The sequence below is a fragment of the Halictus rubicundus genome, chromosome 12, assembly GCF_050948215.1.
Source record: "Halictus rubicundus isolate RS-2024b chromosome 12, iyHalRubi1_principal, whole genome shotgun sequence".
In the NCBI taxonomy this organism is placed as follows: domain Eukaryota; kingdom Metazoa; phylum Arthropoda; class Insecta; order Hymenoptera; family Halictidae; genus Halictus; species Halictus rubicundus.
In genome coordinates this window covers 9,820,542-9,841,815 of record NC_135160.1, presented here as the reverse complement: position 1 = coordinate 9,841,815, position 21,274 = coordinate 9,820,542, and the positions used below count along the sequence as shown (strand labels likewise).

The window sequence follows — 21,274 nt, the reverse complement described above, 5'->3', positions numbered from 1 at the left end:
AGACCGAACGGAAGTTTTGTTGTTGCGGCAAAAATCCCGGTACAGTAATACTCGGTTGAAGACTAAATTGTGCTTCAATTTTCACGACCCGTCCCGCCTCTTCAAAGGCAGAGCCTTGTGTCGGTAAATAAGGGGAAAGAATAAAACTATTAGCCACGAGTGTATAAAAAATTCAATCATTTTTGTCTTACCTTTTCAAATGTAGTACCAGCGGATTGTTGACATTCTTCCGATTAAAACGAGTCCAAACACGACGTGAATCGGACTAGTTTTACAAATTCGATGTAAATAGCATAATTAAGGATTGAAGTATGCTACGCACGAAGTTTATAAAAGTAGACCGATTTACGCTGTGTTTGGACTCGTTTTAATCAGAAGAATCTCAACAATCCATTGGTACCACATTTGCAAAGGTGAAGCAAACATTATTGAATTTGAATGAATTTTAAATTTGAATTTTGCTCGATATTGTCTTACTTTGCCGAACTGTGTGTCAATTCCTCGAAGAGAAAACCTGCCCTGTCTTGTATATTATTGCATTCGAAAATTTGCAAATGTAAATGAGCCTTGCTGTGTCCCGCTTCTCGCAGGACGAGTCCAGCGGACCGAGGGCCCGTATATCCGATCGACCGAGGCCAAGCTACTTTGAGACGTCGTCGTCGACGTTTATCGAGGCGACGAGGACCACTCGCACACATTTATCCGGAGAAGACGAAGGAGGTCGGTTCCTTGTCCAAGGATCGTCGTGTCGCGAGGAAAGAGGCGCAGCCAGCGGAACAGAGATCCGATCCGGCGAGATATTCGGCCAAGTCTGCGAAAAATTTGATTAGGTCGAGTGAGGGCTCCACTTCTTGCCAGGAGGACGACTCGGATGATCCTGATCAGGCCGTAGGATCCGATAAGCACCGACTGATCGATAAAACTTGCAGGGAACGATGTCGTCCCTCGAATAATACCGCTTCGAAGCTAATGGCTCGCTTCAGGTAACCCGCCCGAGAACTTTAACAAGAGAATTTTTATTTTCGAAGGAAGACAGATGTCCAGCTTCGTTACATTCGCGATGGAACATTTTTATTAAGTTTAAGCTGCGAGCCTTTTTATCCCAAGTAAATTTTTATCTGCAGAATTTGACAAAAGACGATGTGCAGCAATTTGTGTAGCAATAAGAATTTTTTAAATTGGGTGAAAGTTTCTTTTTCGTCGAATTAAGACGATGAAATGTTTCCGACGTGTTTGTTTATTTTGAATTGAATTAGCGAGTTAAGTACTGAAAGTGGTCGAAGAGGGCCACTTTGATCTACAACATAAAAGTTCTTTGACGGTCTCAGATGCTTCAGCTTCTCCATTAAACCTGCACTTCGTTCGTTCAATAATTTCCTTCTTCAATTTCACCCTACTTAGTTTTCACTTTGAAACTTTCTTACCTAAATTCGAAAAGCCAAGACGCGTTTGAAAGTGAAAAAGCGGGACTGTCAAATGATATGAAATATATACACAACAAAAATATATTTCCAAGAGAAAATTACGATTAAAGCGACAGGGCTCGTAGGCAATCGTAGGGTGCATCATAAAATTGAAGGGTCCTAGATTAGAGAGCTTGATAGCTGTTAATTATAGCGCTTGATAGTCATCAGCCCTCGCGTTCGGTAGATCCCGACAGTGGCATTAATCAGTTATTGCTTGGGGCGTGTAACGAGCTCTAAACTCGGCTCGATAGCGTTTGGCTATATCTTATGTCGATCGACCTGCTAAACCGAGATTTAAATAGATAATTCATCACTCGCGAGTAGAACACTGTATCAATTCAACAAATCCATTTTGAAATCCCAACTGCATCTCTGAAATCTGTGCAATGAAATTTCTATTTGGCTCCTGTTCATCGTAATCGACGCAAACAATTTTTATTTTCTACAGAAACGCCTCAGTGCTGTGCAGTCTTCGACAAATTAAAGATGGCACACGCGCGCTATCCATTTGGTCTACGGAGTGTAGAACTGTTCAACAACCTTGTTAACTTTGCAGTTTAGGAAAGGGTGACGACAAGCCGCGCAGAAACGACACGGTGTACCCGAATTTGGCCTACCTGATGCACCAGATGCACGCGTGTCCTTGCGAACGAGGCGACGACCGTGCATTCATCAGCGTGAACGACGGGGACGACGACTCTAGGCGAGTGTTCCCGTTCCAGGCGACGCCGAGCGGCAACCTGAAGATCGTCCCGAATCAGGTAAAACGATCGGACCGATCCCTGAACCAGGTTCACCGGATCCCGGGAATGTTGGCCTCAAGGGGCAGACGCGTAGTCGTTCTAGGTGGTATTCGAGTCGAAGAAAGTCAGCGTACTGGTCGCCGATCCGCAGCACACCAAGGTGAACGTCAAGGCCGAGCTGAATAGATCCGGAAACGAGGCTGTCGGACGCGTTTCCGAGTCCTCGACACGGCACAGGCTCGTCGATCTTCCCACCGGTGTCTCGTCGTCGATGATCAATCAATCGCAGGTAACTCCTACGTCCTGGTCAACGGTTCCGTCTTCTAATACCTCTTGATCGACGGACCCCTTAAACCCGTCATACCCTTTGATCGAACGCCGAAGAAACCCGCTAGTGGATCTCGGCTTGCGCAGCCTCGTTGCTTTTGTTCCTTCAACAATTTATTCCGTCGCAAAGACATTTTCCACTGACCTCAATAGGTGTAACGTCGAGTGCGGATCGTCGAGAGTGGACTGTGGATCTTTATGCGAAATCTTTTTCTATGTCGATCGTGAGAAATTGAAGCTAGATGTATTTCTTCTTTCGATAGTTTTAATCGTTCTAAAATGATGTAAAAATATTCTTGAGTCCACAAGGTCTCCATAGTTTCAGAAATGCATAAAATCGACAGTTTAGTTGTGAGCTATGAGATAGTGAGTAACTCCAACATTTTGCAACATTTCTACTTCGGAAAATCAGAGAATAAAATACATCAAATAAAATCACTTGTCTGACAAGTGCATTCCCCGACTACTGCTCTGTAGAATTAAATCAGACGTTACTGCTAGAAAACATTGTTACTAAATAAATTGCAGTGCAAGGGGTTAAATTAGGTGGTTAGTTCCATCCACAAATTGCGAGTGGATAAAGCTGAGCAATTGGCATTCTTTATCATTTTTGCGGTATCAGAGAGAAGCGAGGAGTACCGTCCATTATGTAAATCGGTAAAAAATCGTAAAAATTTCAGAAGAATCCGACGGGGGCCGAAGAAACGCAGAGGATGCATCAGTTCAAAGTGAAACTGGCTCAAATGGAGGTCGAGCAAAAACAGCAAACGGCCCCGTCGACGTCTTACGAGGAGCCATTGCTGCAAGAGGTGCCGCTGTCCGCGTAAGTTTTTCGCCGCCGATCGTGCGCCATCGGCGCGGTAAAAACGCCAGAGAACGGGTCGATGTAGTTTCGCTCGAGAACGACGCAGAAAAAGAATAAAAAAAAAAAAGAGAGAGAAAAAGAGAAAGGGAGTCGGCCCGCGCGAAACATTTACTGCCGCGAATCTCCATGAAACTGTATCGACCCGGGCCGTTCGTTCCGCCGATAAAAGGAAAAGCGACTAGCTCGCCGGAGCGATTTCCACCGGTGTTTCCCCCAATAACGTTTGATCGGCGTAATTTCGAGCAGACTCGGATTTACGGGTGAGCAGCCAATCGATTGGGATAACATAATTCTCCCGGAGAAGACCGACTTGTATCAGGAGTTGGCCAGGCGTATCACAAATTACAAGTAAGCTTATAGTCGTGTCCGCTCGATGAAACAATGTTACGGGAGGGGGGTTCGGGGGTTAGGGGGGCGGGGCCGGGACACCGGGGACAGGATCACCGGCTAAATTTCCTCTATCGATCATTCGAGGAACGCCGATTGTATTGTGCGAATCGATCAGGACGAGTTCCATTGCCACTTGCTCGTGCTGCAGAGCTACAGCGCCTTCTTCGACGAGAAGAATTGCAAGGAGGTCGACTTGACCGGGGTGAGTTATCGGCCGTTAACGTTGCGCTGCGAGCAATAGCACGTCGGAGATCTGCTGGCTCAAAAAGCCACTGGCACGGCCATTTTTTACACGGTAACTCCGTCCACGAAGCTACTTTAACCGAAGCGCTTCCATAAACCTCGGAAATTCTATGCCGGTTTAGCAGCGTTTTATCGTTAAAAACTAACGTCCATCTTTTAACTGGGCGACTGTTCGATCTTGAACAATGAACGCTCACGAAGACGAGTAAAATTGAAATGAAAAACGTTTCACCACAATCAACGCGAACACAGTATAGTTTATACCGACATGCTCCGGTTGCTCGTTGAATTAAAAAGAAAATGGATAGAATCGAATGAAGATATGACTCGACATTCTTGGTTAAACGGTTAAGGAACGAAAACAAGTTGTGGAAATAAATTAGTTTGTTTCGTCTTCATCAGCACATCTTGTCAAAAGCGCGGAAAAGCTCCTAAAAGCCAGGAAAGGGAGAAAGAATAAAAAGCGAATCTTTTCGAGAAACCCTGGCGTATTTTCGAACACGTTCTCCTCGCTCTCCTAATTATTTATCCAAAGAATCGCGGGCGAGCATGAAAGGAACGACGTGGAACTTTAATTCCCGTGGAAAAAGAGGATCGTTCGGCGAAGCTTAGAAGCGCTCGAAAGAAATTAATCTTCGGAAGGTCGCTGCAAAACCGACCCCTTTTCCCTTGATTACCCGCGGCCGCGTCGAAGAACATCCATCAGGCTAACAAAAATGGCGTAATTACTTCGATCATTTGCCATTTCCATCTTCCGGCTGACCTGGAACGGCGACGAAGACGACGATGACGATAGAGCGAACCCGGTGATATTTCTTCGGACGTATCGCTCATTCGAAAAGCAAACGGGGTTGCATTAACGGAACTCCCTTCAACGGCACTCGTCCGCCATCGATCTTCATCCCTTAACGAACCCCGTTAAACGAGTCGTGGCCATGGTGCTCCTTCCGCCGATAAGTTTAATCGCGTCGCTCCCGCGGACTGCTATCGAACGATTTATTATACCAGGGAAAAGTGGGAAACGATGCTCGTGTCTCCCGGGGGTTTTTTTTTCGCCCGGGAGAGGAGCGACGCCGTGGATCCAGCAGCTCGCGCGCAAGATCTATTACGGCGTTATCGGTCTGCGAAACCTGCAGTCCGCCGAATAAAGTCCCTTTGTTCGCGCGATCCGATTTTCCAGCCGCTTTTCCTTCCACCGTTCCGTGTATCCATCGGCGTCCGTGTTCGATCAGCCAGCGTCGACCGTTCATCCCCCGACAACCCCTTAGCCCCGACCAGTTCTTCCGCTCGATTCCTCTTACCTCTCCCGACCAGCCATTTGTCTGATAGAGTGGGCGGCGATCTGATCAGATTCTGCGAGACCCGCGTTTGATCTCCGACGGAATTCCTCGACCATTGTGTCACCCTTGCGGCTCTGCGGCCCGGTAACATTCCGCGATACTCCTGCTGCGTGGAATTCTTCGAGGGCACAATACGACTCGAGTTTGCTCGAGGCATTCTATTAGGCACTCGAACAAGTTTCTCCCGTTCTTTCGACGAATAAAACTCCTTCGTTTGGATAGAAAAATAGAGAATATTCTATTCAAAGTATTTTCCCACTTTTCACGTGATAAGTGCATTCCGCGATACATGAAATTCTCTCTCCTAGCCGACACGAAATCTTTGGAATTTTTCAAAAACAGCACGTTTCTAGATAGCCAAAGTGGTCCACCCGCTTGTATGTATTATGCTAGGTGATTTTTGATCAGCTAAAAGAACTTCGTCGCGAATTTGTACCACATTTTGATTCATAGTAGGAGCAGAAATCGATATCGGCAATGATGAGGCTTCGGTGTCGCCAGCTAGGCACCGACTAGAGGGTTGCAGGCATCCTCAGTGTCTTGTGTCAGCATTCTGTTCTTCTGGTTCTCTCTGCTCCTCGTCCTCCACCGGTGGCTCGGTGGGCTCGCAGCCAAGCGACCTTGAACTCCTTTCCACCCTCCCTGCCAGTGGCTATATTTGACTCACTTTTTAGTTAAGGGTGAATAGCGGCTCTCGAGTGACGGCGCCGCGCTCCGCACCCTTTAAAAGTCGCTGCGAGAAGCGCCGGCCATTTTGTCAGTCCACCCTCGTTCCTCCTGTTCACCGACGCCCTCTTGCTCGCCGCGTGTCAAGGAAACGGCTAATTAAAAATAGCAACGGCCACTCTTTCGCGTCGCCAGCCGCCCTCCGATGCTTCCAACTAATATTTCGTGGACTCCTTTTTCCCAATAACTCGAATCTATGCGATACAGAGCGGCGTCTCCTCGAACGCGTTCTCCATCATCTACGATTGGATGATCAGCCCCCAAAACGAGAGCTGCCGCCTTCTGCAGAGAGACAACATCTTGGACATCTTCACTGCTGCTCAGTATCTTGGTATTAAAGGTACGTAACCGTTTTCAATTTTTATAGATCGCGGAGATTGAAGTTTCCTCCCCTTCGAATTTAATTGTGAAAAATCATTGCAGCAGGACTGCGGATTTTTGTGCAAAATAAAAATTTCAGGAAGTCAGATGAGAATGTGTTTCTTCTTTCAATTCTAACAAGTTGAAAATAAAACATTCTAAATTTTTACTACAAACGCAGAGAATCCGCTGTGTAATTATCTCAGTGTATTAACTCATTTTATGTATTAGATCCTGCAGAATCTTTTGCGTCTATAAAATATGAGATCTAGAATTCAAATAGGTGAGCATGAGGAACATGAGGTTTAAAAATTTCTTAAAATTGACACAGTTGTGCGAAGATGATTAAACGGAGACTCGTGTGGTGTTCCGGGGGATGATGAGAGAATTGATGGGGAACAAGAATGTCGGACATCCTGCGAGGCTTGCTGCTCCTTTGTCTTTATTTATGTGAAGGATTTACGCCCGATGATCCTGTTTACATTGTGCCTCCAGTGCCGTTTCCCATTCCCATCCATCTTCTGAAACGGCACTGTCTTGCATAATATATAGCGCACACCTTTCCCAGCACACTTCAGAAGTTCGACCGCGTTTCACAGGGGAAAGAATGAAAAGTTTTCCGCGGCGCGATAAGCTTCCGCTGGGGAACTCTCGATGGCGCCGCGCTTCAGTTCCGTTGAATACGTCACTGTCCAACTCGAAACTTCAATAAACCATATGAGACCCGAAGAAAATAAGGGATGTATCGCATCCCTCTGTACACCGGGTCCGCGCGATACTATATCCGCGAAATTTATATCTCCCGCGTCCGTCCGAGCCGCGTAATAAACGACTGTTCTCCGAAAAATGGGGTTGCGAATGGAATCTAACTTCCGTTTCGACAGGAAGAAACATTGTCCCGGCTACTGAAAGTGTTCTTAACGCATCGCTCACCGGAAACTTATTACCACGATCCTCGGAAAAGGAAATCTTCCATTACAACACCATCCCCAGGGAAATGATTAGGATATCTTATTAGTTCTTTAGAAATTTTGCATCCTTTCAGAATCCGTCTTGCATGTCCGATTAACACCCAGAATAACTTCACTCGGTCTCTTCTATCGCATGGCGGCGTCAAGGAGATAACACTGTTATTTTGCGTGGTTTCGTAGAGTTTATGGCACTCCATTCCTTTTGTCATTTCTCAAATATTTTGCACCTGGTCTTCTTGACATCCTCGGATGATATAGTGACCTCGCTGTTAGGTGGCAGCAGGATAGCTTCTATAACGGTCCTGTCTGCTTCTTCATCTCCTGCTACGTTATGATGGGATCCACGTGACAGTGGGTTGTAAATCTCTTTGTTCCTCAGAATTAGAGGAGCAATGTTGGGCCTTCATAGACAACGACGAGTTGTTCACCGAGGACACGGCGTTCCTGCTATACTTGGAGGGGAGGAAGAGCAAGAACATAGCCGTGATGGAGCTGATGGTGCCGAGGATCATGAAGTTCTTCCTAATGCTCGTCAGCACCAGGGACTTCCTCGAGCTGAGAGTCGAGGAGCTGTGCCTGTTGCTGAAGTCGAACTACATCTCCGTGAACAGGTATCGCTCTTCAGCCTATCCTGTCGCATCGCCCGCTGAACCCCTCGCCTCTTCATCAGCGAAATGGAGGTCCTGATGTCCGCGGTTCGATGGCTGATGCACGACTGGGAAAATAGGAAGAAGCACATGCTCGAGGTGATGAGGTGCGTTCGGTTCGGGCTGATCGCGCCGTGGCAATTGGTGGACGTGAAAAGAAACCCGGAGAACCCGGAGTTCATGGAGCTGATGTCCTACCCGGAGGTGCAGAAAATGGTCGACGACGGTTTAGCGTAAGCTTCGAACCATCATAGTCCGGTTTCAGTTCGTTCAAACATGGATCCCTTTCAGTTTCGTCATTATCAAGTACTGGTACGGCAGTCAGACCGAGGATTACTATCACTGGATCGACTTGCTGGGGCTGGCCGAGCCTACAAATCGAAATTGGGCTGGCGAGGATAAGGTACTTCAATGTTTATGTCAACCGGTAACGTAAACTTTAAATCAGAACTACTGTATCACAAATGGACCAAACGACTTCAATTGTTCTGCCAAGCTAGATGAGTTTACTAGATGATGTGTAATGAAAGTTTTAGAAAAATTGTGTTTAACCTGAGTTAGGAACAAAATAGTAGATGTTACAAGTTTTTTATTTGAGTCTGAAACGAAAATTTGAAAACTTGTTTTGTAGATTCATGGAAGTTGTTGAGCAGTCAGGGTAGCCCGATTAATAAGAGTTATCTTCAATTTACTGGGAATAAGACACGCGAGTAATGAAGGGTTAAAAAATAATTTTCGTTTTTAGAATTATGTGACTTATCGGGAATTCCTGCTGTACCTCGAGGAATATCAAAGAACGAAGATTGCAGAACTGAAAGGACGAAAAGCCCGAGCGAAACCCACTCCGCCCAGCTCGCCCCCTAATGACTTCCCGTTCATGCCTCCTAGAGGGGCTAATAATTACCCTCAGAGCTCGGGTATGTTCTCAATCCTCCAATCTGTGCCTTTGTTTTTGAGTGTACCCATTTTTATGAACATTTTTATGAAAAATTTTTATAAACGGTATCTGTTCATGGAAAACACCGTTGCGAAGATGTCACTTTAACACTCAGAAGGCGGATAGTTTTGTTCATCAACTTTTCTAAACATATTTTTAACAGTATTTTATCTAGATCCTTTTTTTATTGAAGCCAATTGCACAACTTTCGATTGAAATTCATCATCAGAAGTTGAATTGGATCAAAAATGGATCCTGGACCTTGCCATTCAAGTGTTAATGTTAATGTCATTTGTACATTAGCTATGTTCAAAATATAACTTAAGGGGGCCGGCAGGCATTTGGCCTTGACTATCACGCTATGTTACGCTGTGCCTTTTTTTCTAGACATTTTACGTCTTAAATAAGTAAGTAATCAATTAAAAATGCATACCACCGTGTTTGAACACTAAATCTCTCGAAGTAAAGAGAATCTCTCTGCAATATACGTATATGAACTTGCAAGGGTCAAAATCTTGATAAATTGACGCTTCAATATTGCAATGAGCAGTTTAAAAGTGGTCACTCGTGTTTCCTAAAAGTCCAATCTACGTCTGTACAGAGCCCAAATTGCGAATTTCTACCTCATCGTGGAGTAATTTGTAATATTCGGCAGAAAACTCGCTTTCTGAAGCAAGTATGACGTCACAAGATGGCTGCCGCAGAGAGATTCTCTTAATTTCGAGAGATTTAGTGTTCGTATCGAAAAAAAGGCTCTGTACAGACGTAGCAAAGACGTGTACAAACACGGTGATATGCATTTTTAATTGATTACTTACTTATTTAAGACGTAAAATAGCTTAGAGCTCTAAATCTGCTTAACGTGGACGGATAAAACATGTAACTAATCAAGGGTCATTGACAGGTGACAACGGCGCGGTTCAAAACGACCCAACAGTACACTCGAAGAATGCACCCCTAAATTACCCCCCGATGGAGATGTCAGCGATGCCGATGCCGCCGAAATTTATGAATGATTACCTGAGCCACCTGGAGCGAAGCAGAGGGGTGAGTAGCCCTGGCCCGTGCCCCACTCGAAGAGCGTCCCAAAAGCCTCAATACAGACGGATCCATTGAACATCCCCAGCCGCATCCCCTAATATTTTTATACCCCACAAACGAACGGTTAACTATCAACGAACTACGTTTCTCTTCCTATCGCGTAATCGCGAGAAGCCTAGCGAACCCCTAGACATTTGTATATCGTATTTAGCTATCGTATATGTCGCATGTACCCATTAAACGTCGAGACTGTATCAGAAAAAAAGCACTCGTGCGTGTATCTTTCATTTCGCAAACTGACAAACGCGCATGCACGGAGATCGAAGACAATATTAACTCCGGAAGCGATTCTGGAAAATACGTTTGAGCGTAAACTCTGTCCGAAACCATAAACTCGCACGTCATCGATGGATCCGAGCGGATAAATCATCGGGTGAGTCCGTCGAACAGCCCGCGATCAAAATGGCCGCGTCGTTTCACAAAGTTCCGCTTTGCCTGCTTTCAGGGATTATTACGAGGGGGTTTATCGTCAAAGAAATCTCGAGGTAAGCGGCGGCCTGCTCGTAAGTGGAAACAATAAATCTCGCCTATCAAATGTCACGGAGCTGTAGTCAAAGGTCAGAGTTTATGCAGCTCGAAATCCGTGCGCGTAATGGCACCGGCCGCCATTTTCTCGCCGCCTAAGCAACTCGCTATCGACAATGTGACCGCACTTACGGCGTATAAGCTCTTACCTTGAGATTACACCGATCTGAGCGCCAATCCTGTAGAGTCGAACATTTTTAAGAGCCTACGAATCGTTTCGGAGAAACTCAATTCTTTTCTGCATTCGTTGGGCTCGAGTCACAATTTAAGACACGTATAAAATCCAGCACCGCGAGTGTCTCGGGCGCATCGAAAGACGGTCGAATGAATGCCGAATATGAAGGGCGATGTCTCGTTGTACAAGCATCGATATGAATTATTGCGCAGAACAAGGCGAGAGCTTCGAACACGGTCGCCTTTGACGCCAGGTTCAGCGGCGGCGGGGAATCTGCGAAAGCTGCCCATAAATCATCGGCCATCGAGAAACACAGGCAGGAACAGCCTCGACGGTCCGCGAATCTGCCGGTAATAGAAGAGAGAGAGAGAGAGAGAGAGAGAGAGAGAGAGAGAGAGAAAAGGGGAGAGCCGAGGGGTGGACAGCGGGATGGACGGGACGGATAAAGGCGCCTCTCGGTGAGAAACTTTCGTCCCCGTAGTCCGCGAGTCGTCTCGTTTCTTTTTTTCCCCAGAACGCCGGCAAATTGGATTACGAGACCCGGCAGGAGAAGAACGCGCCGGATGTTTGCCGGTGCCAGCAGCACGACTCGAATCTGATATTTTCCGCGAGGATGCAGCAGACGAGATGTAAGATGCCGAGGGACCGCGAGCAACGCACGGACTCCGGCAAATCCGAGGAGGAGGCGGCCACCACGATACAGGCCGTCTACAGAGGATATAAGGCCAGAAGGAGATTTCACGAAGTTAGTGGACAACCCGCGAAAGTTTACCTCTCGATCCGGTATACCAGAGCCGGGAGTATGAAGGCTCATAAGATGAATTGATGGAATGTTGAAAACTGAGTAGGAGAGGGGACGTTGTTTAGAGCCGTTCGATCTTCGCAATCATGGGCGAGGCATCCAGTATACAAACGTCGAACAATCTTGCACGAAACGTGTCGTTCCTCTACGTTGTTACCAATAAGTTTCACTGCCAAGTCCTTGCAATCGTGCATTGATAGAATGTTGAGAACCGAGTAGAAAAGGGGATGAAGTTTGGAGTCGTTCCTTGTAATTGAAGGTTACGTAGAGCAAACGCCAAACGTGTTGTTCCTCTAAACTGCAGATAAAGACATCAACGTCAGAGGTGAAGCGGAATATCAAGAAGGTGGCGGAACTTTTGGCCATCCCGATGGGCGAGGCATCGCGCAAGTCCTTGGTGGAGCCTGTCGGAATTTCAAACAGTTCAGCAAACCAAATCAGAAGTGGGAAAGAAGAAGCAGCATGGCCACCGATAGCCAAGAAGAGCGAACAGTCATGGTGGAACCAACGCCCCGTCGAGAACAAATTGGACCAAGTGAAAAACGTGCGTTGATTTGTCAACGGTGAATGACCGATTCACTCGTCTCCTAATACAGCAATCTCAGTAGGCAAGACTAATTAGCTCGTCATAGAGTATCCAGTAGTCTGGTAAGGAAAAATAATTGCATACTGAGAAACCAGTTGCGAAGTATCGCGTTCCTTGCGGGCAAGATGCTTCAGCTCGTCTCTGATTAATCACCTTCTTGCTTAACGGGTTAATTAAAGCCTTCCTCTCATTAATTGCACGTTTTATATCGCAGTACGACGAGCGTGTTCCTTCTTACGTATCCGGGGAGCAAAGACCGCAACCTACGCCGAGGAGCACATCCAGAAATGCAGCGAACACCATCAGGACCATTAAATCTCCAAGGTTTTTCCCGAATCAGGCCGAGATAATCAGCACTCCTTCGGATAATACTGATTCGGAGGAACCGCAGTCTCCGCAGACCGACGGAAAATCGACTGGATCTGATGCCGATAACAATGCTAGGAACAATACGAAGCCAGAGGAACAAAGGGTGGCGAATTATCAAGGCAGCGACAACGCTCAGCAACCGAAAACTGTCCAGATACGAACTTCGAACTGCCCACGACCGCTGTGAGTGTTTTCATAATTATCTTGCGCCGTTAGAGATTGGTAGAACCCATGATAATTGGTAAAACGAGTGGAATTCAACAAATCATAAAGATTAGATAAAAGACACGGTTAAACAAGTCTAATATCTAGACTGGATCTTTATGCATTTATGGCACGCGCCATAAAGTGTGTAAAATATAAGAAGACCGTGTATAATAACCGAGGGTTTTAACATTTTTAATATATTTGTACCGCAAGGAATCTTCTAACCGATGAAAGAAATTTTCCGCTTAATCCCGTTTTTCATAAAAACTCATGAAAATGGTAATTTGCATTAAGAGCAACACTGATATTTCAATTCAGTAGAATTATGTTTATTTTATCCCGTTCTGTTCTGTGAAATTCGAACGTAGTTTCACGAAGTGAGTTCCTTTCGTAAAGGAAGGTAACGTTCGCAGGCCACAACGGATCAGCAACAGCATGCTGGGCTCCAAAGTCGACAGCTATTTCTTCGACGAGTCTCTATACTTTCCTGATCGAGAATCAGTCCTTGTGTTCGGCGGGGTGGACCCCCACGAAGAGTATGGTCGCGCAGGGAACACCGGCAAAGCCATCTACAGGTTCAAGCCTGACGAGAACATTTGGGAATTCGTCGGAGAAATTCCTCAACCGCGACATCATCATTCGGTTGCTTACTTAAGAGGTCGTATCTACGTCGTGGGTGAGTAATACTCCTGTAAATTGCAAAGTGATTAGGTTCCGGTAACGATAAATATCAATGCAAACACCTCCTACTTCGAAAATTGTTGCTTTGATGCTTGCATGACTTGGGTGCCCCGTCTGGCGAGAACCTAATTCCAATTAAGAATGGCAGAAACGGTACCTTCGCTGACAGAAAGTACTCGATCAAACAAATCAGGATAAATGTATCTGCTTTTTTGTGAAGCACCGAACGAGAAATTTCCACACCGATTTGGAAAGTTCTGGCGCTCTCAATCTTTTAGGAAATCTTTTAACAATGTCTATGACCGTACGCTTTGAATATGCTTTGTTGTATGTATTATTTTATATTTGATAAAAGAACAAGGTCATTTAACAGCGTTTTAGATTGTCTCAAAAATTCATTCTGTTCTCGATTAATACGCACAATGTGAATTTAGAATGGTTTTTTTAATCGAGCAAATGGTGTTGTTAAATAAGCAATTTCAGGGAAAACACAATATGCTGCTACTTTGTGCTTGTTTATCAAGCACACGCGTTATGAAAAGATCTTTTGGAGCAATCTAATACAGTCTGTTGATCTAATACATACATTTTTCGCGTTTGACATACGCGAAAACGATTTTGCAATGTTGATCGAATACTGTCCGCCAGGGGTGTAGCGGAATAATAGCGAACGTTAGTGGGAGTTGCCAGCGCAACGTTCTCCGTTGCCCCATTCCGTGTTTAACGAAGAGAAAAACGTTTCTCGTTAGAGCTAAAATATAAATAAAGGAGAGAACATATTGTTAGGCGGAGCGGATCCCCTGGAAGACAAAGTGCACAGAAAGAGCACCGCGGTCGGCAGCGTCTGGAGCTACGACCCGACCACCAGGACTTGGTTCAATGAACCTGGCATGCTGACAGCCAGAAAGGACTTCGGATTGGTGGTCAGTCACGGGAAAATGTACGCGATGGGAGGGCAAGGCAGGAACGGGATGTAAGTTGTTACAGACAGCATAATTACGTCCGCGGGCATGGCTTTCCTATCATTTTTCTCGCTATTTAGTTTCACGCCGTCTACGGCTAATTACGAGCACTTCCACCGGTTTCATTAAATTACTGCGAACCTAACCGGTGGCTCGCGCATGATTTAATTATCGCCGATTTTGTGCAAGTGATTTTGCTATACACGGTGTCCCGTGGATGCCGGGGTCCTTTTTCGAGGAGGATTCAGTCGTTATTTCCACGTTACAGAACCCTGAGGACCATGGAGGCTTTCGATCCGACGGATTCCACGTGGAGGGAGATGCAACCGATGCAGACCGCCAGGGTGGGACCTGCCAGCGTGAAATATCGGGATCTTATCTGGGTCGCTGGCGGGATGACAAAATCGAAGAAAGAGATGTTCTCGAAGGACGTCGAGTGCTACGACCCGATCAAAAATTTGTTAGCTCGATATTCTCTATCCCGAGTGCCCATTACCAAGATTAAACGCTTGATTTACTCGCGTCCGCGGTTTAAACGCCGGAGGCTGTTATCTGAACACGGTTCCAGGTGGCTGAAAGCGGTGCCTTTGAGGTCGCCCAGGTGCTTCGCCTCGTTCTATGTCATGTCCGATTGTCTTTACGCGATCGGAGGAGCCTCGACCACCGAGATCGCCACTCAAAGCATCGACGACATCGACGTTTGGGACGGTAACGAATGCGTTTGGAAGGAGCGAGCGAAAATGTCCATCGCCAGACACGGACACTCCATCGGATCAATAGGTTCCGTAGTCGTTGAGAAATTACTTGGACTCTGACTTGAAATCTCGGATATTTTCAGATCACTCTTGAATTATACCTTTGAATCTACCAACAGTTATTCTATAGTCATCCAAAATCGCCAAATCTTGGCTTCGATTAGATTGATATTAAAAGTACTACATGACCAGACTAGTACATAAATCACATATGCTGAGATTTCTGTAAAGTAATTTTGGAAATGGATTATTTTACAGGTGAGCAGCTGTTAATTATCGGCGGTGTAACCACAGTATTCCTGAAAACACTAAGCAACGTGGAGTGTTACTGCTGCGACATCGAGAAATGGATGAAGGGCGTTTCTGCGCTGCCACAGCCAGTTTCCGGTCACGGAACCGTGTCCTTACCTCCAGCAAACCTCTTAATAGATCACTGATAATTGTGGAGAAAACGTTACTTATTTACGTTCAATGATTGACATATTAAACCTTTATTTTCGGTTATTTATATGAGTTTTTTTTTCGTAACTGTAAAATATAATGCGCTTTTCTGTACGGAGTACATGTACGATTTTATACTGACGCTTTACTCGAATATTTTTATATGAATAATATTTTGACATTTTATATAAATAAAACATCTCAAACACTCCAAGCTTTAGGAATAGAGTTAACGTTCAATGCATTTTCGTGAGATATTCGCAACGCTACTAACAAAGTATTAAACCGCGTAAAAAGTACAAAAATAAATCACAAGTTGTAAAACTTACATTGCTTAGTTTAATATATTTACAGACAAATGGTTCTGTACACGGTCTCAAACTCCACATTGTTTGGAATTATTATTATCTTATAACTATTACTAAATATGTTCCGTAATTTTCACGGACTGTAAAGCTCGTCACTACAAGCGTATAATCACTTAATTATCTCATACATATTCTAGTATATCTCCTTACATTTAGTTTTCATTTATTATTTTCCACAAAAAGGAGATAGCATAGATTAAGTGAAAAATACATGTTCATTGAAATCAGTCATTATATTTCCTGCATATAAGATTTTGACACATCTGAAGGAGTTATGCTATTTGTAAGATCTTTTTCAAATTGTTCCGCTCATAGGGACATAACGAACGCATGATTATTTCCGTCAACTCGAGTGGAAGGTTCTGTAAGCTGGGAACAGCTACTCCTTCTCTGGTTGCTACATCTATGCGCAGTGGAAGGACCACAGTCTCTTTAAACCTATTATATAATTAATGAACAAATTATGTTATCCCTCTACTCACATAAACTTAAACTTAGCTTACCCATACCTGTGTGATATTTCTTTTAGATTTCTATATCGACCACAGAGATCGCTAGAGAAAGGATTAACATACTTCAGAGTTTGTACACACATGGTATAAGTCTTCCTACGGTCAACTAAAGGATCACAATTAATAATCAACGTGTCTCCTGATGGAATTGCAACTAGCCTGCATATAACAGTAGGAGTAGCTACAAATTGAAAGCGTATGTCATAGACCTTAGCCTGCTGCGACTTCCAGTTTTCTGGTATACGCAAGGAATTCAGGTTTATACTGCAATACATATAAGATAGCGCATAAGAAATAAACATCGTAAGAATAAGGAAACATTGTCAAATAACAACGCATACCGTTGTAAATCACCGTTGTCATCAGTTGTTGACACTCGAAATCCACACTCTGCTAAAAACACTATCAGCAAGGCAACTAAATAATCATGATGTGTGGCATTCTCTTCCAAATCCCTTAATATTCCCTGCAGTGACGGTGCCAATTTTTTAATTGTACTATCCTCCGCATAAGTAGGATCTGATATGGACGACATTGCAATGCATTGGTTTAAAATGTTACTAACTTAACCTGTATACACTAAACTGCGTGACAGTCAGTGACACTCTAATGTAAACTAACGTAAAACATATGATTTGGCGGAACGTAAAACCACGAACGACGTATACGAGTAAGGTCGAACATCCTATGGACTTTCATGGTTCAAGAAAATTACCTGATCGACAAATTCAAGAATGAAAGAGATTCTATTTCAAACTAGCTATGAAGATAGACATAACATTATAAATGAAATAATACTCATTGTGTTTTCGTGATCTGTGGGTTCCTAGAGCCCTATCATCATTTTCGTGTCATCCCTACGTTACCGATAATTCATGAATTCAGTCGTGTTAGTAAAAATCGAGTATAAAATATACTTTATTTCCACTAGTTAGTTAATTTCTTCGTGAATAGCCGTGCTATAACCACAGACGAGGTATACCTCGTGTGTGCTATAACTAAATAGCCGTGCCGGCGCGCCGGTAAAGCAAGGTCGTATCCGTGTTTAAATCTCTGAAAATTGGAAAGTCAAACTGGTTTCTGGAGAGGGCTGGCAGGTGGCGGTAGCGGTTTCGACATCCGGGAGCCGCCATCTGTCATGAGAGTCGCGCGTTATGAACCGCGAAGCGTGCGTGGAAGTTTCGAAAAAGGGATTCGGATTCGAATGCGGCGAGGCAACTATATAGCCGCGGTGCGGATAAACGCGAGTTAACCTGAAAATGGCCGAATCGTGCGAGCCGTCGGTGTCAAGTGCAGTGACCAGTGTTGTGTCCCAAGGACAAACAAAAGCGACGGAAACGCCGTGCCAAGAGACCAACGCTCAGACACCCGGATGCCCCGGTACGTAGGCCCATCCCGAAATTATCCTGTAGCTGTTTCAAACCAGTTTATTCAAACGCGAGTGGTCGAGCGCGGCCATGCAACAAGTGGCACGGAGCGCTCTTGCATGCCGAACAGGGCCGTCACGTTTGATCCACGAGGCCCTCGTCCGTCCCACCGATTTTTCTTCTAACATGTCGTCAACGTCACGTGACTCGTCGTCCTGTTGACGAAACTTCGTTTCCCTATCAGGCAATTGTAACAGTCTATATAAAAATTCACGAGAACTGTCCTCATTCTACGAAAGTCGAATCGAACCGCAAATTGGACAGTTGGTTCTGTCAAAATACGTTGCAGAATCAGGATTTAGATTACTGTAGTTCTGAGTAGTCTCCGGGTCCTTCAATATTGGCTCGTGAATGTGCAATCAACGCACAGTTTCCGCTAGTTTATCATGTTTAGATTAGCTCTATAAAAAATCGTGGCTGTAACTGGTTTTACACGAGTCGTTCCGGTTGATGAATTCGGTATTACGTTCCTGGCGGAAGGATTATTCCTAGGCAGGTGGATAAGGGACCGGGGAACGGCTTTCTTGAACGAGTTATTATATGTACGCTGCAATGGATTGTAAATGTGCACAAGTAGAGCATGGTTTTGAATTAGTCTCAGTGTTTCGGTCTCGCGGAGCCGATTATTCTGTGCGATTAATTTCGATTACCGTTACAGATGGAAGCGCGAAGACAGTCTCGCGAGGGAAACGTGTGACAGGCTCCTATACCGGTTTTATTTTATTTATTTTATCATCGTTTCACTCGCAGTTGCACAAGAGTTTCCGTTCTAATTTTCGTCGCGACTTCGCGAAACAAGAAAGCACTTTACGAATCGACGTATTTGAGTTTCCTGAGAAGCGGGGAAATATAAAAAACATAGGCGACAAGTGGATTTATTTATCATCCTTTTAACGCACGCGGAAGCTTCACGGATAAGTACGGTTATCGACGAAAAATTACTCAACGATAAGCGCCGACCGCGATAAATATAAAACCATAGGGCCAGTGCACATCTCTCGCGTATTATCTCTTCGCGTTAGTCAATCCTTGATACCTGTCAAACGTGATAGATGTGTTAAACATCGCTACGTAGCTCTGACAAACTGGTTACAATTTGCGCTTATCGTGCATTGGTACAATCTACTCGACTCTTTCATTAAAATTTAACCATATTAGGAATATACTTCAGAAAGTAACATTCGTCGAAAGGATGTGCATTTGTCAGCTGTATGAAACCGACTCGTTTATTAACGATAAAATGTTGCATTTTTTCATACGCTCCTGTCTTTCCCGCGTGGTTCGCGCGCTTTTGGGGAGAGGGCGCCACGGCATGTAAACAAAATTGGTTTCATGAAACTTTCAATTAATTTTTCAATAAAAATGGTGACAGAACATGGATACTGTTATTTGATCTTCTACATTATAACTAAGAGTACACTTACGCGTTTATTTGAGTATACGCAGGAAACGTGAATGAAATAAATTTCATGTACACGTTCAAATAGTGTGCACCGTAACGCCGCAGTGGTCGCTACGCAACTATGCCTAAGATTGTATAATATCATAGACGAGGTATAGGAGTAGTTCAATCACCATGTGGGGTTTCGTGTCTCATGATCTGAAATACCGACATCGTTAACAACAACCCGATTTCTTACGCCCTCTACGCTGACGAACGATAAATGTTGGAACTAGATCCACGAGAACCTTAGACCAGATGCGTATAATAAATGAGATAAAGATGCGACTCTGAACCCCGTACACGAGTACGGCATATGTACCTCGCACAAAAGTGCGAATCTAACCAGTTGAGGAGAGCAAACCTAACCAGCTCATGAGGGCCAAGCTAATCCCGCACACGAGAGCGGCCTAGCCAACAAGAATTGAACAATAGTTGAAGAATTCAGAACTTCAAGCTACTGAAATGGAGACGCAAATACCAATTTTATGCCAAAAATATCAATTTTAAGAACTTTCGAAGAATTCGGAAGCACATTCCAATTAGAAATCCAGAAATAAGGATTGAAAGAATGGAAAGAGCTGCTGAATATGGGCCAATGTAAACGAAAAAAGCATTCAATAATCTCTGGACCACCACGAGCTAGCTCAAGGTGGAGCAAAGTAGGCAAGTGTAGGCCAGAGCAGCTCTGGAGGACCCATGGTCCACTCCAAGATAGTCAAGAGTGACCAGGGAAGTCAGGATAGGCCTGGGTAGCTGTGAATGATCAACCTCAAGGTAGGCAAGAGTGGTCAGGGACGTCAGGGTAGCTCTAGATGACTTTCGGTCAGCTTCAAGATAGTCCATGACCCTTCTGGTCCCGTAGCCCATCCGCTCCTGCCTGAGTGCCCTGCCCGACTGACTGACAGCGCACTCGCCGAGCTCAGGTACGCAGTGCGCAGCGTTGCGCAACTCTCCCCACCCCAACTAATTTCGGTAAATCTCGATCGCCGTGATAGTAATTATTCGGCATTTCATATCGTGCGACACGAAACAGCGTAAGGTGACTAGCCTACTCCTACATCTCGTTCGTGATATTAATTCCACAATATTAATTCCGACCGATACGGTAGGATTCGATACAGAAATGGTAAAGGGGCTTTAGAGCCCCGCGGATGTGAGACAAAAAATACATTGGGTGATCGGTTTACTCCTATACCTCGTTTGTGCTTAGTGCCCCCTGAGGCCTAGACACAAAAGCCCATAAGATGCAATGTCTGTAGCGATGTTAAGTCCGTGAACAGTATCTCGTCGGTGCCCATATAGTTCCTGTATCTCGTCTGTGGTAAAAGCTGCGAATTTCTTTTTTAGCGGACGATACCACGCAGACAACAGAGGTCGGCGAAAAGGTAGAGACCGAAGAGACCAACACGCAAAGCAACGGTGATACCGGTAAGTGATAATCAAGGATCTGTGACGAAGTTTCGCAGTTTCACTTATGACGTGCACGTCAGATGGAAGCACGCCAGGCGCGTCTATCGATTTGACCCGAGCTAAAACGGAAACCGAAATCTGTTCTGATGCACTGTTCGCAGTGTGGGAACTGTCGCAGCCGGAATAATGCTTTTCAAACTGCAGTTTTTTGCAATGTCATAGTTCCGTAGTCAAAAAATGATTAGTTGGGCTAAAACAGATTTTTGTGCCCTCTATACATAATTTTAAAAGGTTTATAATAATTTTAATATTATTATTAAACAAAGAGTAACATTCTACGAATGTTTATCTCTTATTCCTTTTCACGGTCTTTACAAACAGTGAATTAATCCACCCTGAGATACTCTTCCTAAACTATTATGTACTTAGGCATTATAATTCCTATAGATCTGATATCTACTATAGAGGAAAACTAAATTTGAAAATGATAAAGA

At 44.7% G+C, this 21,274-nt stretch overlaps 2 protein-coding genes across 2 annotated transcripts; one reads left to right on the top strand and one right to left on the bottom strand.

The window, feature by feature from the left end:
• The first annotated feature begins 311 nt into the window (after positions 1-311).
• On the top strand, positions 312-15,842 carry LOC143359479 (uncharacterized). Its single transcript, XM_076797418.1, has 22 exons — positions 312-325; positions 591-983; positions 2,023-2,227; positions 2,313-2,498; positions 3,217-3,359; positions 3,648-3,749; positions 3,876-3,993; positions 6,308-6,440; positions 7,811-8,042; positions 8,102-8,311; positions 8,370-8,481; positions 8,824-8,995; positions 9,920-10,062; positions 11,029-11,166; positions 11,331-11,561; positions 11,923-12,162; positions 12,419-12,756; positions 13,194-13,456; positions 14,248-14,434; positions 14,692-14,883; positions 14,992-15,203; positions 15,437-15,842. Exons 1-22 carry the CDS (start codon positions 312-314, stop codon positions 15,613-15,615), a joined length of 4,143 nt encoding a protein of 1,380 aa, XP_076653533.1. The 3' UTR covers positions 15,616-15,842.
• Positions 15,843-15,935: 93 nt separating this feature from the next.
• LOC143359617 (uncharacterized) lies at positions 15,936-17,092 on the bottom strand. The gene is made up of 3 exons (XM_076797662.1): positions 16,841-17,092; positions 16,497-16,763; positions 15,936-16,425 (listed from the first exon to the last, which is right to left on the bottom strand). Exons 1-3 carry the CDS (start codon positions 17,032-17,034, stop codon positions 16,260-16,262), a joined length of 627 nt encoding a protein of 208 aa, XP_076653777.1. The 5' UTR covers positions 17,035-17,092; the 3' UTR covers positions 15,936-16,259.
• Between the last annotated feature and the right edge of the window lie 4,182 nt (positions 17,093-21,274).

Bases quoted from the DNA above. Each gene is read 5' to 3' on its own strand.
- LOC143359479 (XM_076797418.1), top strand. The intron at 2,228-2,312 runs GTAAAACGATCG...TAGTCGTTCTAG, and splicing joins TGAAGATCGTCCCGAATCAG to GTGGTATTCGAGTCGAAGAA. The intron at 8,996-9,919 runs GTATGTTCTCAA...GGTCATTGACAG, and splicing joins TAATTACCCTCAGAGCTCGG to GTGACAACGGCGCGGTTCAA.
- LOC143359617 (XM_076797662.1), bottom strand. From the start codon at position 17,034: ATGTCGTCCATATCAGATCCTACTTATGCGGAGGATAGTACAATTAAA. The intron at 16,764-16,840 runs GTATGCGTTGTT...TATGTATTGCAG, and splicing joins GACAACGGTGATTTACAACG to TATAAACCTGAATTCCTTGC. The intron at 16,426-16,496 runs GTATGGGTAAGC...ATTATATAATAG, and splicing joins CTAAAAGAAATATCACACAG to GTTTAAAGAGACTGTGGTCC.